The 18,898-nt window shown below is 41.2% G+C and overlaps 2 protein-coding genes across 3 annotated transcripts in view; both read left to right on the top strand.

Moving 5' to 3' along the window:
- LOC128506999 (carcinoembryonic antigen-related cell adhesion molecule 5-like) overlaps nucleotides 1-18,898 on the top strand; it is a 198,163-nt gene that overhangs the window by 97,294 nt on the left and 81,971 nt on the right. The window lies entirely within an intron of this gene.
- On the top strand, nucleotides 15,737-17,615 carry LOC128506506 (uncharacterized). Of its 2 annotated transcripts, XM_053477002.1 has the most exons (3): nucleotides 15,737-16,069; nucleotides 16,176-16,458; nucleotides 16,552-17,615. In XM_053477002.1, exons 1-3 carry the CDS (start codon nucleotides 15,747-15,749, stop codon nucleotides 17,194-17,196), a joined length of 1,251 nt encoding a protein of 416 aa, XP_053332977.1. In that variant the 5' UTR covers nucleotides 15,737-15,746; the 3' UTR covers nucleotides 17,197-17,615. The 2 variants fall into 2 exon arrangements, with proteins under 2 accessions (XP_053332977.1, XP_053332976.1); XM_053477001.1 differs by having other exon boundaries at nucleotides 16,176-17,615.

The following is an 18,898-nucleotide window of genomic DNA, read 5'->3' as shown; positions in this document are numbered from 1 at the left end:
TGCTTCTATACACAGCTGATTTATAAAGACTGCTGCTCAGTGGCGGCAACTAGCATCTTGAGCTAAACTACGCTAAGAATGAGTTAAGGTCCAGACCAACCTTACGAATGTGTGACTTACCTAAGAGATACTTAGCGTACGAACGTTAAGGTACAACTTAAGAACTACTTAGCGATAAGAAGCTTTCGAGAAACCAGGCCCAGAATCTTAGAGATAAAAGGGAGATTTGATATCGGCCTATAATTGGACAGCTGACAGGAGATGAGGTCAGGTTTTTCAATTAGCAGTTTAATAACTTCTAATTTAAAAGATTTTAAAACATACCTACTGCTAACCGAAAAGTTTATTATTTTCAACAGGGGTTCTGTTATTGCTGGTACTATCTGCCTGAGAAAATGTTTTGGTATAGGATCTAATTTACAGGTTGATGATTTTGAAGAAGTGATGAGTGAAATTAACTCATTCTCTTCAAGGGGAGTAAAATATTCTAGATTCTGCTGTGAAGTGATTAGATTATCATCTGTATCACTTAAATTGTCTGGTTTCAAATCCTGATTGTTTTGCCTAATATTTACGATGATGTTATTAAAAAAGTTCATGGAGTCCTCACTACTGTATGTTGTTATGGAGATTTCTGCAGTGGTCTTGTTTCTAGTTAATTTAGCTACGGTATTAAATAAAAATCTAGGGTTATTTTTGTTATTTTCTATAAGAGTGGAGAGATACATCGATCTAGCAGCACTGAGAGCTATTTTATACTTCAGGTTGTATTTGGAATACTAACAATTTAGTTTGATGCCATTTGCATTTAAATTTTCACACCTCGCCTGTCCAGTGTGTAGTTATTTTGTTAAAACATCCAACTTCCATTTATCTTCCTCCTTCCTTCCTATAGCTTAGCATAGGCAAGGTGAGTAGTGTAGCACACAGACCGCTCCCATGTGTCCATCCTCTTTACAAGGTAGTGATTTTTTATTAATTTTTTTTTTTTTTGTCAGCGCACCCCGGATAGGACCTTCAGCTACAGGCCCCAAACTTTATGGCTATCATATCACTGTACAACTTCAGGCTGGTGAAGAAGTTAGTCTGCGTAAAAGTGATATTCAGTACCCAGAAATCCTGGCTGTACAAGACCCAAAAACACACCATGCAACTGTCCTTAAGTGCTTGGGCCATGTGACTTTCCAATGTACACAGTGAAGTTAAAAAGTCGTATTCACTGCAGGGTTCTACCAACAAAAAGTGCTTCATCCCCATTTTGTTGGTTTGTTCTTTACATACTGAGTAAACACAGTTTTGGCCTTTGTGGCCACAAAAAAGCAAAGTATACAGCACCAGCCTATAAATGTGCAGACCTTTTCTACATACACATCTTCCTATGGATAACTTTTACTGGCTGTATTTTATGTTGAATATTTGTCTTGTCTTGACCACATGAAAACATGTGACTAATTTTGACAATGTACAATTTTTACACAGAACAGAACTAAAGAAGTAAAATCCAAATGTGCTCTAATTGTTTGTTTCTGGTAGATTATGTTATAAAAAGACAAAATAAATGAATGAATAAATAAAAACTACTACTAATAATAATGTACAAAGTTTTTACAAGCAGTCTAGGACTGTTTTTTTTTTTTTCTAATGATATTTAACATACTGTAGTGCATTCTTGCACAATAACTTCCCTGATCTAACCACCACTTCCTGAGTCACCTACGCAAAGAAATATCATAGACACATTTATTAAAGTGAGATAGATATCACGCATAGAACCTTCATGTGTGTGTGTGTGTGTGTGTGTGTGTGTGTGCATGTTTTTTTTTCATAGTTGTTTCACTTCTTCAGTTGTCATGGCAATGAGGTCCTTTGTTCACACTTCGGACACATTTGAGCCAAACATACTAAAACATTTAGTACGAGCATGCAACACATTGAATTTTTAATTGAATGCTAAAATGTAACAGTTTTATTATTTATCTTTCTTTGTCTTAGTATGCTCTTCAGTTCAAAAGAAGGGACAAAGGAACGAAGAAAATAAATGTTATGTGTAACTAAGCACACATAACCTTAACCACATACTTCCTTTTCTTTAGTCCCAGTGAAGGCTAACAATAATAATAATAATAATTATAATAATTATAATAATAATAATAATAATAATAATAATTTTTAATTCCTTAAATACCTCTTAAACTGTATTTATAAATTTTCCTTAACATCACTTTAAAGCAGACCAACATCCAGAGCATTTTGTGGTATAATTTGTAAAGTTAAGCAACTTTGATTGTTCATCTACTACTACTACTACTTCTTATAATAATAATAATAATAATAATAATAATAATAATAATAATAATAATAATGTAGTCACTCACAGAAATATATAGGAGGAGCAAAATATCACATAAAATTAACAAATTACACCTGTGTGCTATTTGAAGACACCAGCAACCCTAAGAAACCCGGACGCTGATGTCACTGAACATGGCATAGGTTTATGCCATTGTTAAGACTGGATATGTCTCTTTGGTGCACCCCGGCGGCGATGGCGCCAGCTGTGCGCAACCAACAACCTGTGTGTCTTTTGAGCATGTTATGATCTCTGCTGATGTCACTCAATGAGGGCCGGGTTTGGTGGCGATCATATTGGTGTAGGTGCTTAGGCCAGTCATCGTTTGTGTATAGGGTGTGTAGATGTGTAATGTGTATTTGTTTAGGATGTGTAGCGTGTGTGTGTCTATGTGTGTGTGTGTAGTGTGTGTATTTAATAGCACTGAATTCATAAATGTGCATTTTGCAAATGACCCAAAATACACTAACACACACAGACTCACACACCACACACACAAACAGGCACAAACACATTCCCTCATCACTCACAGACTGAGACACCCACACATCTCTTACACACACACACACCCACACATCTCTTACACACACACACACACACACATCTCTTACACACACACACACACACACACACACATCTCTTACACACACACACACACACACCCACACATCTCTTACACACACACACACACACATCTCTTACACACACACACATCTCTTACCATACCTTAACCACACACTTCCTCTCAGGCTTTTCTTTAGTCACAGTGGCGTCGCTGGACGTAAAGGGCTAACAACACATAGTAAGAAAATATTATATATGTTTTATAATTCTTAAATTTTTTAATTCCTCTAAATACAGTATGTACTTTCCCAAACATAGAGAGCCTTTTATGGGTTGAATTCCTAGCTGAATTTTTGTGGTTGAATTTGTAAAGTTTAGCAACTTTAATAAATTGTTTCTCTAGTCCTACTTCTACTACCAATGATGATAATAATAATATAGGAGCAAAGTAATTACCAAATAAATCATATTATGTTGATAATAAATTTCTTGCACTGTAAAAACACACAAAAAAAATCAGCTTAACATAAAAAATATCAGTAACAAGTTGCAAATAAAATATTTTTAATTTGTTGTTTAGCTGACACAATGTGTACCCAGCTCAAAATCTCAAGTGAACTCAACCTGTAACTCAAGTAGTATCCGTTGTGGGCTCAATTAATTATATTTCTCTAGCGTTGCCTTAGCCTAACTTTTCATCTAATCCAAAAAAGATAAGTTGTCTACCATTTTAGCTGATTGACGTAATTGCTTTAGGTGATTAGCCTAACAATACCCCCAACAATTAAAACACACAAACATTATTTAAAAAAATAAAAATAAACTCTCGCCCCTCGCGTTGCAGACACAAAAGTAAAGAGTCTCAATGGCAATAAGAGTTTGTTTCTCAGCATATAAATCTGAGGGGAGCATGTCTCTCCAAGGCCAGTAGAAATTGTTTGGATGGCTTCATAGGTGTACATTCAGTCCTTTTTAACTTCAATGTTCAGAGCACAGACCTGATCATAAACATCACTCCTAAAGCTGTTTAGTATAGTCACAGAGGCCTTCATATATCATGGAGAACACCTCACATCCCCTCCACAACCTACTGGCTAAACAGCGGAGCACCTTCAATAAAAAAAATGCTTTACCTCTGCTGTGACAAAGAATGATACAGGAAGTTTTTTTTTTTTTGACAACTGCAATTAGATTCTACAACAACTCTGCTCTGTGTCAAGAGAGATATCTCATCCTCTAACACCACAATAAATATGCTCATATACATTCGGTCATCAATGCACTATAATCACATCTTTCATTCATTGAATCTTTTTTTTTTATTAGTATTTGCTGGTTATATTCTGTGCTTGGTGGTTCATTCTTTTCATTATTACTTTTTTTTTTGCATGTTTGTTACACTTTAATGTTTCAGATCACCAAACAAATTTAAATATTAGTCAAAGATAACACAAGTAAACATAGCATGCAGTTTTTAAATGAAGGTTTTTATTATTAAGGGACACCAAATTTAAAATTACATAGCCCTGTGTGAAAATGTGTTTGCCCCTAAACCTAATAACGGGTTGGCCATCCTTAGCAGCTACAACCGCATTTTCGATAACTTGCAATGAGTTTGTTACAGCGTTGTGGGGAATTTTGGCCCACTCATCTTTGCAGAATTGTTGAGCATTTCACCTTTGTAAGGTCATGCCTCAGCATCTCAATTGGATTTAGGTCAGAACTTTGACTAGGCCACTCCAAAATCTTCATTGTGTTTTTATTCAGCCAGAAGTGGACATGCTGGTGTGCTTTGGATCATTGTCCTGCTGCTTCAGCTTAAGGGCACAAACTGATGGCCCTTCAGAATGTTTTGGTACACAGTAGAATTTATGGTTCCACTTATCACAGCAAGTCTTCCAGGTCCTGAAGCAGCAAAACAGATCCAGACCATCACACTACCACCACCATATTTTACTGTTGGTATAATGTTCTTTATCTGAAATGTGATATTATGTTTACACCATGAATAACGGGACACACACCTTCCAAAATGTTCAACTTTTGTTTCATCAGTCCACAGAGTATTTTCTCAAAAGTCTTGGGGATCATCAAGATGTTTTTTGGCAAAACTGACACAAGCCTTTATGTTCTTTTTGCTCAGCAGTGGTTTTCATCTTGGAACTTTATCATGCAAACCATTTTTACCCCCAGTCTCTTTCTTGTGGTGGAGTCATAAACATCTACCTTAACTGAGGCAAGTGAGGAATGCTGGTCTTTGGATGTTGTTGTTGTTTTTTGTGACCTCTTGGATGACTTGTCACTGCGTTTTTCGGGTAATTTTGGTAGTCCAGCCACTCCTGAGAAAGGTCTCCATGTTATTGCCATTTGTAGATAATGGCTCTTACTGTGGTCTGCTGCAGTCCCAAAGCTTTAGAAATGGCTTATAGATCTCAATTATTTTCTTTTTCATTTATTTTTGGATCTCAGCAAGATGTCTAGCTTTTGAGGATCTTTTACTTCACTTTGTCTGGCAGGTCCTATTTAAGTGATTTCTAGAATGTCAACAGGTTGAGCATGATGTCTTGTAAAGCCTTTGTAGTGTCGCTGATTTACTGACGTGCAGAGGTATGGGTGCAGCATGGCTTTTACTAGGAGAGCAAGGAGGGGTTTTATTTTTATTTTTTTGCACTGGCTGCAAGCCCTTCAGCACAGTGTTTATTTGTGTCATCTTTGACAAGGGCAGTTAAGTGTGACAAACTTGCATTTTCACACTATTGCATGTGTACTGTGGCAGGCTATGACTTTTGGTAGGCAAAACTTTTCTCAATCATCCGAGGCTTTTTGCGGGTCTGACTTGCTTAAAAACTCAAGCAGAACAAAATAAGATGCCATAAATGCACATTTTTTGTGTGTATCGTGTGTGTGTGTGCATGCAAGTGTAAGTACATAAAGGAAAATTATTTCACAACTAATAACATACATTCACAGGGAAAATACTGTAAGCGAGTTTGTGGTGAGCTTCAAAAAAAAATTTACAATATGGTGATGGTGAACGATATTTGTTGGCTACAGTGTAGCAGAGATTAAGGAAAGTACACCAGGTTAGCCTTTTGTAATTAAAAACAGATGGGTTCCATATTTAACCGTCATTTTGCGTTTTGGCCCACACTCATAATGTTCCTGGCCACTTTTGACCAAATCATTTTATTTTATTTCAAATCCACAATAGAACATATACAGTGGAACCTCGGATTGTGAGTAACCTGGTTCGCAAGCGTTCTGCAAGACAAGCAAAAAATAATTATTTATTTTAATTTGAAAAAATGAGCAAGTCTTGATTTACTGAGTATCATAGTAAAGCAAATGCAAGTGTCATTAGAGAGGTTAAACATACATTTTCTCTCTCTCTCTCTCTCTCTCTCTCTCTCTCTCTCTCTCTCTCTCAGCCCTTACTGATTCCGTTAGCATGGGTGTGTGCCTCGTTAGACACTGTGCCGCTTCCCTTCTCCCCTCGCCTTCACACACACACACACACACACACACACACACACACATGCTTGCATCCACTAGGACGGACTTAACAACAACAGCACATGCATTATAGAGTTCTGTTCTGCTTATCAAGTCCTGACTGTAGAAGAGGAAGAGCTGGAGATGGAGGAGGGTTCATAAGCGCAGGAGAACAATAGCAGCTGATAATACTGAGGAGCTAAATATGAGTACGCTGTGATTACCTGCCAGAACTGATGCTATACGCTTGATTGAGGGCTCTTTTGTTGTTTTGTGGAGATTGCGAATAGAATCTACAGTAGTATATTTAGCTCATTAGTTGATTTCATTCTGTTTGACTACTACACCTAACTCATCTGCATTTAAGCTAGAAATGTTAAAAATAATCCAGGTGTCATTATTAACACACAACATAACATTGGTTGGATCACTGAACTATATTTGATTCACCTTAAGAATCAATTCTTTATAGGACAGCATTGTAAATATTAATAAAAGGAAAATAAAAGTGTATCCTGGCCCAGACTAACCACAAAGCAAAAAAAAAAAAAAAAAACACTGCCTGTGAGCAAAATAAATAAAGTTACTTAGAATATTATTATATAAATCACATGACAGGAAACTTTAAAACATGCCTAGAAGAGTAAAGGCTCAGGCTTTTCAAAAGTGGATTTAGTATTCAGCATTTAAATGCTTTTTAAAGGCCAAGCCTCTGTTGCATACAGAAACTCAAATGTTTTGAATGGATCTTGTCTCTAAGACAGGTTGTTCCTTTTCTTGGCACTTGGTGACAGCTCATTGGTTACAGTGACACAGTTTTCAATAAAAGACCTCATGTGTTTCATCATAGCTCGTATCTCCTCATCAGACCATGGTCTCTTCACACACAGCCTTGATGAAACACGGGAACCTAAACAAAAAAAAAAAAAAAAGACTTTAGATCTTCGAAAAATCAAGTTTTTATTACCCTGACATTTTATTACACTGCTTGTTAAAAAACAAAATTTATCCAGCTTCCTAATATGTAAATGTATGGGCTTAAAGAGCCTGTATGCCTACCAAACAAACACCATGGGCATGGAGGGGATTCATGTAAAACTGCAGACAGCCAGTTCCATTATTACTATACTAACTATACTCGTGGCAAAGTTGTTGAACCGGATGAAGTCAGAAGTGCGTGAATATGTGCAACAATACCTAGAGTGATAATTTTACTAGGTAATGATGTAGATTTTACACAGGCCAAGTCTTCACTGTTGTTTTAAAACAATCATGCAAACTAATGAACTCATCAAAATACTATCCACAAAGCATATGCATCACAATGAGGGATGGAACGATTACTGGTTACATGATAAACCAGTGTAAAATGTTCTGAAGGTTAGTCATATGCTTTCAAATTTAATAAGCATTAAAACAATGTTTGATTATCACAATTTTGAAAATTTACAGTAAATCCTATCCAGCTAGCATCAGTCTGATGCAAAGGCAACATGGTTTTTTTGAATGAGAAGAAATGGCAGAAGGCAGTGACAGTGCAGGGAGATTTCAGCCTTCTAAAATGACCAGATCTGAGGTGTGATCATATTTTAGCTTTTACAAAAGTCCTAAGGGGAAACTTAAGAGTATGATCACCCTGTCTGCAGAACATAGTAGACAGGGTGGTCGCTACTATAAAGGCAGACACTTCAAATTTGCAAACGCAAGGGAAGTGGACTTTGACCTCAATACTAAAACGACTTTGGGTTTCAGGTCACCAAGCTGTGCAGTGGAGTGTTGGCCAGAAGGGGAGCTTCCACCACTGAGCTGTGTCTAAACAAGTTAAACAGATACAGTAAACATCTTGCAGCTGTGGTGGCCATGTCCTCTATTTAGCATAGATGGTCTTTTGTAACCATAGTGTCCCCCCAACACATGTGTTTTTTTGTGTGTTACACACTGGGACTTCAACAGTGGAAGACTCAGGGTTTGAGCCTGGATGTCATTACATGTCCAGAGGACCGTGTCCTTGCATACCTTGAGTTTGTCTGTGTCACACACACATGGACAGATAAATTTTTACTTTATACAAAATTACTTTTTTTTTTTTGCAATTGTTTTTACATTTCTTGCTTTACTTAGATAGTCCAGGGTTAATAAACTCTTCCCTTGCTGTTAGGGGTGGCAGTGCTGTGGCTAGGAAGAAGGAGAATAATCCATACAGCACTGACCAAAGCTACCTGAACCGCGCAGAAAAATTACACTGAAATAAAGTCGTTTTGCTTACAGTCTCTTGTGTAAAAAATATTGTAGTTCTTTCTATTGACAGCACTCAGTAACCTCAAACCTTTTAGTGTTACGCAAAGTCCTTGGTGCAACCTTGTGCTTTTTTTCCCCTCCTTTCAATTTTACATGTAGAATAATGAATACATGTCTAAGTGTAAAATAACAACAACAGAGAGACCCACTATTAACTAAAATATTATAAAAATACTATTAACAAATTTTATTTATATTGATGTTTGAACAATTAATAGTCATGCACTCTAAAAAGAAATGTTTAGACTTTACAAAAAAAATGAACGCAAAGTTTTGCATTAGTCTTTTTGAGTTATGACAACTTTATTTGAAATTATTTTGAACCAACAAGCTTCTTTGCGTTGGGGGAATTAGCTTTTCCTCTTCAGTCAAAGATTATTTTAATTACCCCTTACTTATTAACTGTTAGACAAAAGGCAAGTTTTTAAGTTGATAACTCGTATAAATTATGTTGCTCCAAACGGCTTTACCATATTGTTACCAACTGGTCTTCATTTAGAACAACTTAGCATAATAAATTATGCTATCACAAAAAAGTTAGCCAAATCTCTATAAATATAACAGTCAAAAGCTGTCTCATCTGTGCCACCACAGTCCGGGGGAGTGAGATCCGGTTCCCCGGACTATTGAGCCGAAGCTTTGTCTCCCCTAGTGTGTCCACGTTGGTATGTCTTCACTTAATCACAAATCATGTACACCTGTGTCTCTCCCCTGTGTGTCCTTATTTAAACCGGCCGAACCCGTAGTGTCTTGTCCGTTCACTGTTCACGCTCTCTCCTATCTCCTCCTCAGGAATAAGCCGAGTCTGCAGGATCGGGGTAAGGCCGGTAGTGGACCGGCAGCAAGGCCAAGGTCACGGTTAAGTCGCCAGCCAAGCGCAGCGCAGGACCCGTGTGACCGTGTTGTTAGTTTGATGTAGTGTTTCGTGCCCACCTGCAGACCCAGCCTGAGGAGGCTGTCTTTTGTTAGTTTATGTTTTGTGTTTACGTTGTTTTGTTTCTTTTATCTTCACATAAGAAGAAAATAACATAAGTGGGAAGACTTTACCCCGAAAGAGAGAAAATAAAAGACTCACGTGTGTTTACCATTCATACCTGCATTTTGCGTCCAATTCTTTTGACTAGAGATCATGACAGATGAACGGACCCGTCCCGACGCAGCAGGAGTCCCCCTGCCCGACGAAAACGCACGCCTGCATAGCTACCTGCGAGACCAGCAGCAGGAAATCGGGAGCCTGGCACGCGCCGTCCATGCAGCGTCAGCCAGCTGGCAACGGCGAGAGTGCCCCCGGCTGCTCCTCAGCCACCCGTGGCATCATCGCTCCCGCGCTCCAGGTATGGAGGAGATCCGGAGGGCTGCCGACGGTTTCTGCTCGCCTGCGAGTTGTACTTAGCGGACTTTCCAAACATGACGGATCCGCAGAAGGTGAGCTTCGTCACTCAGCATCTCACAGGGCGCGCACTCGACTGGGCTACAGCCATATGGAGCACCGGAGGCACCATCACCACTCGCTACCACCGCTACATCGAGGCCCTTCGTGCCGTCTTTGATCACCCCGACCAGGGAAAAACTGGTGAGCAGCAGCTGCTGAGGCTCAGGCAGGGAAACACACCGGTGGCGGAATATGCGGTGAAGTTTCAGGTGTTAGCGGCTAAAAGCGGTTGGTGTGAAAAGAACTTGCTGGCAAGATTTCGAGACGGACTCGCACCGGATATCCAGCTGGAACTGGCGTGCCGAGACGCTGAATTGTCGTTAGAAGAATGCATCGCGCTAGCTGTCAAGCTGGACCAACACCTGCGCAGCCAGCAACGCCGGCCGCTACTCCGACTACCGTAACGTCCAGAACCGCGCCGCAAGGAGAGCCCTCATCAGTTGCAGCCAACCGAGCGCGAAGGGTCCTCCACCGAGGCCATGGACGTGGAGTCATCACATCTCCCCGCATCCGAGAAAACCCGGAGACTGACTGCGGGGCTGTGTTTGTACTGTGGGGGGGGAAAACATCGAGTCAGCTCCTGCCCTCTACTGAAAGTAACTTGCCGCACCCCTCCGCGCACACACACACCTTTTTGTTTGCCAGCACAAATTTCATTTAATAATAACACTTTGTCTGTTTTTCCCCTAATAGATTCCGGGTCGGCTGGTAATTTCATTTCAGCTTCTGTCCTTTCCTCGCTGCAAGCTCCCGTGTCGAAGCTTCCGTGCCCGATATCTATTAAAGCTCTGGATGGTCATGCCCTCACCCACTCGCCACTTAAACTAATTACAGCACCCCTTCGGTTAACTTTCCCCGGTCACTCTGAGGAGATAAAATTTTTTGTGCTTCCTCAAACGGACCATCCCGTCGTGCTGGGTCTGCCCTGGCTCAGTTTTCACAATCCTAATTTTGATTGGGCAAATACGCGCATCCTCTCTTGGTCCCCACGATGCGCCACACATTGTAAAACGTTAACTTTAACAGTCCAAACCACTACTATTGAGAGCCCGAGTCATAAAGTGTCCTGCAGTGTGCCGCCAGAGTACGTGGAATTTAAGGATGTGTTTAGTGTTAGGGCAGCAGCGAGGCTTCCTCCCCATCGTCCGCGGGACTGTGCGATAGAGTTGTTGCCAGGGAAAACACCGCCTTACTCACGTATTTATCCGTTGTCCCTGGACAAAACCAGGGCAATGGAGGAATACGTGGACGAGGCTCTCAAGCAGGGACTTATCAGCAGGTCCACGTCGCCGGCTTCGGCAGGTTTCTTTTTTATTGAAAAAAAAGGCGGAGGCTTAAGACCCTGTATTGATTATAGGGGGCTTAATGCAGTCACAATAAAGTATAAGCACCCCCTGCCACTGGTTCCGGCCGCTATCGACCAACTCCGAGGTGCCTCCATCTTTACAAAACTCGACCTCCGCAGCGCTTACAATCTCGTTCATGTGCGCAAGGGCGATGAGTGGAAGACGGCGTTTAGCACCTCATCTGGTCATTATCAGTACAACGTAATGTCATATGGGCTGGTAAACGTACCTGCGGTGTTTCAGGGATTCATGAATGACGTGTTTCGGGATATGTTTAACCGTTGTGTCATAGTATATTTAGATGACATTCTGATATACTCCAGGTCATATTCTGAGCATGTTAAGCATGTGATCGCCGTCCTGCATCGTCTGCGCGCACACGGGCTCTATGCGAAGGCGGAGAAATGCGAATTTCACCAATGTGAGGTCGCATTCCTGGGCTATCGCATAGGGCCACAGGGGGTCGAGATGGAGAACGCCAAGGTGGAGGCGGTAACTCGATGGCCAGTACCAAGGTCAGTGAAGGCGCTACAAAGTTTTCTCGGGTTCGCCAACTTTTACCGGCGTTTCATTAGAAACTTTAGTGCGATAGCGGCGCCACTCACGTCGTCGCTTAAAGGCAAACCAAAAAGGCTCAGCGCGCTCTCCGCGGAGGCAGAGAGCGCATTTCTAAAACTTAAAACAGCTTTCACCACAGCTCCTGTCCTACGGCTTCCCGATCCAGAGAAGCTGTTTGTAGTCGAAGTGGACGCTTCCGAGGTAGGGATAGGGGCGGTGCTGTTGCAGCGCCACGGTCAACCTGAGAAACTCCATCCTTGTGCGTTTTTTTCACGTAAACTGACACCTGCCGAGCAAAATTATGATATTGGCAATAGAGAGCTTCTGGCAGTTAAAGCGGCGTTAGGGGAGTGGAGACACTGGCTAGAGGGAGCCAAACACCCTTTCGTAGTTCTGACCGACCACCGACATTTAGAATACATCCAACAGGCAAAGAGGTTAAACACTAGACAAGCCCGATGGGCACTGTTCTTTACGCGTTTCCGCTTTCATATCACGTATCGGCCAGGATCTAAGAATAAAAAAGCAGATGCGTTGTCTCGGTACTATCCAGCATTGAGGCCCATTGAGAACCCTGAACCCATTTTACCCGCGCCGCTCGTAGTCGCTCCGGTGATGTGGGACATTGACGCGGAGATCACTCAGTGGGCACGACACAACCCCGTGCCCGGTGAGTGCCCTCCGGGGCGCACGTATGTCCCCGAAGCGTTACGCACGCGGCTCACGATCGAAGCTCACACTAATCGATCCTCCGGGCATCCGGGCGTAGCCCGTACATATAAAATACTCGTGCCGAAATACTGGTGGCCGCGTATGAAGGAAACCGTAAAGACAGTAGTTTTATCCTGTGCCGTCTGCGCGAGTACGAAAAGTCCGCGCAGTCTACCAGTTGGTAAATTAATGCCCCTACCGACGCCGAACAGACCGTGGTCACACATTGCAGTAGACTTCGTTACGGACCTGCCGGTGTCAAAAGGGTACACTACTGTTCTGGTCATAGTAGATCGGTTCTCGAAAGGGTGTCGTTTCATTCCGTTTGGCTCTCTTCCGTCAGCATTTCAAGTGGCCGAGGCCCTTTTTGAATATGTGTTCCGATACTACGGCATACCCGAAGATATAGTTTCTGATCGTGGCCCCCAATTTATCGCTAAAGACTGGAAAGCGTTCTTCCAGAAATTGGGGACCACTGTGAGCCTAACGTCGGGCTACCACCCCGAGTCTAATGGACAGGCAGAGCGGACTGTCCAAGAACTCGGCAGATATCTTCGAGCATATTGTAGCAGTCAACAGCACGACTGGGCTCTCTGCCTACTATGGGCAGAATATGCCCAAAATTCGTTAACCCACTCCTCAACCGGTCTAACGCCGTTTCAGTGTGTGCTAGGTTATCAACCTCCGCTTTGTCCCTGGGATGCCACTCCCACCGACGTACCCATGGTGGATGAATGGTTCAGAAGAGCGGAAAGAGTTTGGGAGAACGCACACACGCAAATCTCCCGAGCAGTGGCCCGCTTCAAGAAATTTGCGGATAGACGAAGGAAGGAAGGCCCTCCGCTCCAGGTAGGCGATCAGGTATGGCTCTCGACACGGGACCTCCATCTTCACCTCCCTTGTCGCAAGCTCACCCCAAGATACATCGGTCCCTTTCCTATTGTCGCCCAGGTTAACCCCGTTTCTTTTAAACTCAAACTCCCAAACCATATGCACATATGCCCTGTTTTTCACCTTTCTCTGCTAAAGCCGGTGGTCCGGGGACCCCTCGACGAAGGCACGAGCGAACCCTCGCTCCCTGGGGCTGTGGAGATAGAGGGCGCCCCAGTGTTTAAGGTAACCAGGTTATTAGACTCACGAAGGAGAGGGGGTTCTCTCCAATATCTTGTCGACTGGGAGGGATACGGCCCGGAGGAAAGGAGTTGGGTGCCAGCTAAAGACATCTTAAGCCCCGAACTCGTCACCACTTTCCACAGGGAGCGGCCGGATCGCCCAGCGCCCCGACCTCCGGGCCGCCCCGCTCAGCGAGCAACCCACCCAGGCCACAGAGCCCCCCTCTCACCGCCCAGGCGACGGGGTCGCCCTCGCCTCCCTCGGGAGGCCGGTCCTGAGGGGGGGGGGGGTACTGTCACATCTGTGCCACCACAGTCCGGGGAAGTGAGATCCGGTTCCCCGGACTATTGAGCCGAAGCTTTGTCTCCCCCTAGTGTGTCCACGTTGGTATGTCTTTACTTAATCACAAATCATGTACACCTGTGTCTCTCCCCTGTGTGTCCTTATTTAAACCGGCCGAACCCGTAGTGTCTTGTCCATTCACTGTTGTTCACATGTTTGTTTTGTACGTGCTGCTCTCCCCTCACCGCTCTCTCCTATCTCCTCCTCAGGAATAAGCCGAGTCTGCAGGATCGGGGTAAGGCCGGTAGTGGACCGGCGGCAAGGCCAAGGTCACGGTTAAGTCGCCAGCCAAGCGCAGCGCAGGACCCGTGTGACCGTGTTGTTAGTTTGATGTAGTGTTTCGTGCCCACCTGCAGACCCAGCCTGAGGAGGCTGTCTTTTGTTAGTTTATGTTTTGTGTTTACGTTGTTTTGTTTCTTTTATCTTCACATAAGAAGAAAATAACATAAGTGGGAAGACTTTACCCCGAAAGAGAGAAAATAAAAGACTCACGTGTGTTTACCATTCATACCTGCATTTTGCGTCCAATTCTTTTGACTAGAGATCATGACAAAAGCCAAGTAGCATGTCATAGAACATTCCATCCAACATTTTACATACCCTTTAATGTTATGAAAAATACCACAAAACCCAGACAAATATTAACTTTGAATTGTATTACAAAAGTAACTAAAATACAAGCAAACTAAAATAAAAGAAACACTCTGCTTTTACTTTTTTGCTACTACAATTTGCCTACAGTGGAAGCACACAGCCATCTATGTGAATGAACAAAAGATTTTTAAAAACTGTGGCTGTGACTGAAATTAGTTAACATTATGTAGCTTACAGTCAAATGGTCAAATTAGCAAAACTTGAATAATGTTTTTCCGATCAGCTCTCTTGCTGAGCAGATATCTCAATGAAACAAGTGCAAATTCATTACTTTAGTAGAACTATTAGATGTAAATTGAAGTGTTACTCACCATGAAATTTTGTTTATATTGAGTTTGGTTAGCCTATAAGTCTGCTAACACACAATCTTACCACTGGAACACGTCCAGGCGTAGGGGGTAGGATATAACTTAAAAAAATTAACTTATTATGCCAACTTTTTAAAGTTAAGACAACTTAAATTTTGTTTTCAACCCATTAACAATTACAGTTTTTTCTGATTGCTTAAACAGTAATAATGATTCCTGTAGCACAATTTCTAAAATTATTAATAGTTGTAGAAAAACTATTCACTGAGTTTGCAAAATTAAAAGCACAAACACTGCTTTGCACACAGTTTGCACTTTTATAACACACAATTTGCAAATGTATAAATACAATCTAATCCACAGCACTCCTTTTGCAGAACTGTAAACACAACTCAGTACTTTACACACAATTTCCAAATTATCAGAACACTCCTAGTAAAACTATACACATTTATGGACATTTTTTACACTTTTTGTGTAACTGTTTGACCACACTGCACATGTGAAAACAGTTTTATATAATTAGTTCACTTTGCAATCAGCTTGAGCACTATAACTAAGCCACAGGTAAGCTTTCAATGTGGAGAACAATGGAGGGCAGACTGAGAAGAGTGAGAATTAGAGGAGGGCGAGGAAGAGGAAGAGGACGAGGACGTGAAGGAGCAGGTGGAAGAGGAGGAGGACAAAGACTAGGAGGTGAATTTAGAGGAAGAGGACAAGGAGGTGAAGAGGAAGGAGGAAGGATAAGAAGAATCAGAATTCCTGATGACATCAGAGCAACAATAGTAGACCATGTAATCAACCATGGAATGACCCTAAGGGAAGCTGGCCAACGGGTTCAGCCTAACCTCAGCCGCTACACTGTAGCAAGTATCATAAGGACATTTCGAAATGAGAATCGGTTAGTACAGTTACTTCATACTACAGTAAGTTTTCTAGTAGCACCATACCCTAATGAAAAACAATACAGTACTTGACATGTAAAAACTGAATTTGTTACTTTACAGAGTTGCTAGAAATCCAGCATCTGGGGGCAGACAAAGAATGTTCACTGAAGAACAAGAGACTCATATAGTCAATATGGTGTTGGCCAATAATTCCATTAGGCTGCGAGAAATACAGCAGCGCATAATAGAGGATACCATCACATTCCAAAACATAAACTACGTGAGCATCTCTGCATTATCTCGTGTACTGGCACGAAATAGAATAAGAATGAAACAAATTTACAGAGTCCCTTTTGAAAGAAACAGTGAGCGCATAAAACAACTGCGATATGAATATGTTCAGGTAAGCTATAATATCATTGGTACTGAATGTGGAAGTCCATCCTGTAGTGCTGTGTATGAACCTGCTGTGCTGCATTTGTTTTGTCTTTTCCAGAGAGTGATGGAGCTAGAGGCAGATGCCATGGGTCATGAACTGATTTATGTAGATGAGGCAGGTTTTAACCTAACTAAAACAAGGAGACGTGGCAGGAACCTTATTGGACAACGTGCTATAATCAATGTGCCAGGACAGCGTGGTGGTAATATAACTATGTGTGCAGCTATGAGTCAAAATGGTGTTGTGCACCATCATGCAATCCTGGGCCCATATAACACTGCACACATTATTACATTCCTGGATACCCTATATCATACACTCACTAATGTTCAGAGAGCAGAGCAGATGAGATATGTTATCATATGGGACAATGTTAGCTTCCATAGGGCTGCTTTGGTCCGCAACTGGTTCACAGATCACCAACTCTTTACTGTACTAAACCTCCCCCCATATTCTCCATTCCTGAATCCAATCGAAGAATTCTTCTCTGCCTGGCGCTGGAAGGTCTATGACCGTCATCCCCATCAGCGCATGGCTCTTTTACAGGCAATGGAAGAGGCATGTGAGGATATTGACCAGGCATCATGTCAGGCCTGGATACGGCACTCAAGAAGATATTTTCCACGGTGCCTTGGACAAGAAGACATTGCTTGTGATGTCGATGAAATTCTGTGGCCGGACCCAGAAAGACGACATGATTGATATTTTTTCTCTCTCTCTCTTTCAGTGAAATTGTATGTTTTTTTGTGCTTCGTTTTGATATGTATGAATAAACATTCATACTTACAGTAAGTAAAATTTGAATCCTTGTGTGTTTGTATGACAAAATTATGTCAAAAGTATTACTTCAAATTCACCTACCTTGTGCACAGAGAAAGCAAAAGCCAGATGTGTTTTTTATTTATACCATCAGTGTGTAGTTGGCACTTTGTGTGCTTATAAATATGATGGTTAGTGTTAACTGTTTGGTACAAAAATACCATTTTTACAAAGGTTTGTAGAGTTAAACAAGATGTATACTCTTTTGCAAGAGAACTAAAATGTTTTGATAATTGGGTGAAAGGTTTTCTTATTTGTGTGTAGAGTTTTGCAAAAATAGCCAATAGTTACAAAAAATGTGCTTAAGCAATCAGAAAAAACTGTAAATTTGAGTTTAAATTACATGCAAAATTAAGTTAATATAATTACCAACATTATTATTTGATCACAAGTTAGCAACTTAGAAAGTTCATCTTAATTAATTAATTAGAATGTTTAACTTGCATCCATGTATTAAATCAAGTAGTGGTAAAAGGTCCTCTGAGTTAGTTTTAAGAGTGTGGACTGAAATCCACTGGTCATAATATCCATTCAAGAACCGGTGACGTGTGAGCCCTCAGTCTAACCTGCAGCGTATTAAAGTCACTCACCTTTAACTGGATTAATACTGTATATTCGACTTTTAACATTGAATTCTTGTCTCTTTCTGCTAGGATGTGATTAATGGCATCCTGAAGGGGAGTAGTTCTCCGTGGCATGAGAAAATTTGCTAAGAAAATTAACAAAAATGTAAACAACACACATTCACTACTTTTCATCTCAATAATAGCATGAATATTAACAGAACATTTCCCTGCTGTTAGTATGCCAGTATATTTTAAGTTCTGTGAGGGGACATACACAGACAAACAGATGGACACAAGGGTCTAATTTCAATACCCTAAAACATTAGCTCCCAGTTTCAAAGACAAGGCTTAAGCTACACAGACACAGACAAACTCAAGGTACTGTATGCAAGGACACGATCCTCTAGACATGTAATGACATCCATGCTCAAACCCTGAGTCTTCCACTGTTGAAGTCCCAGTGTGTGGCACACACAGAAAAACACACACGTGTTGGGGGGACACTGTGGTTAGAAAAGACCATCTATGCTGAATAGAGAACATGTCCACCACAGCTGCAAGATGTTTACTAAAACACTGAAAATCAGAGTACTTCTAACCATTGGTCGATTTCAAAAGAAAGGTAAATCCAAACTTAAGCTAGTCCCAGACTAAAATGCATGTCTGAGCTGTTTTTACTGAAAGCCACTAGCACTGACAGATCATAAAATATGTCAGTGTCATTTTTGTTGTCTCAAGATGTTTCAGGACATTACAAGACACCAGTAATGTATTTTTCTAATGCACATTTATAAAAGCTACTTAGATTTACACAAATTTCCCATTTGGGAATGGCAATTAAAATAATAATAATAATAATAATAATAATAATAATACATTTTATTTGTAACACTTTCCATTCATTAAATTTTATTTCTAGAAAATAAAAAAGATAAATAAAAAGTATAAAACAATGAAATAAAACTGCATCATCAATTGTAAACTTTCTTGAATAAAAAAGTTTTCAGGTTAGCTTTAAA

Source organism: Clarias gariepinus, chromosome 18, assembly GCF_024256425.1.
Source record: "Clarias gariepinus isolate MV-2021 ecotype Netherlands chromosome 18, CGAR_prim_01v2, whole genome shotgun sequence".
NCBI classification, from domain to species: Eukaryota; Metazoa; Chordata; class Actinopteri; order Siluriformes; family Clariidae; genus Clarias; species Clarias gariepinus.
This window is presented reverse-complemented; position numbering and strand designations above follow the sequence as displayed.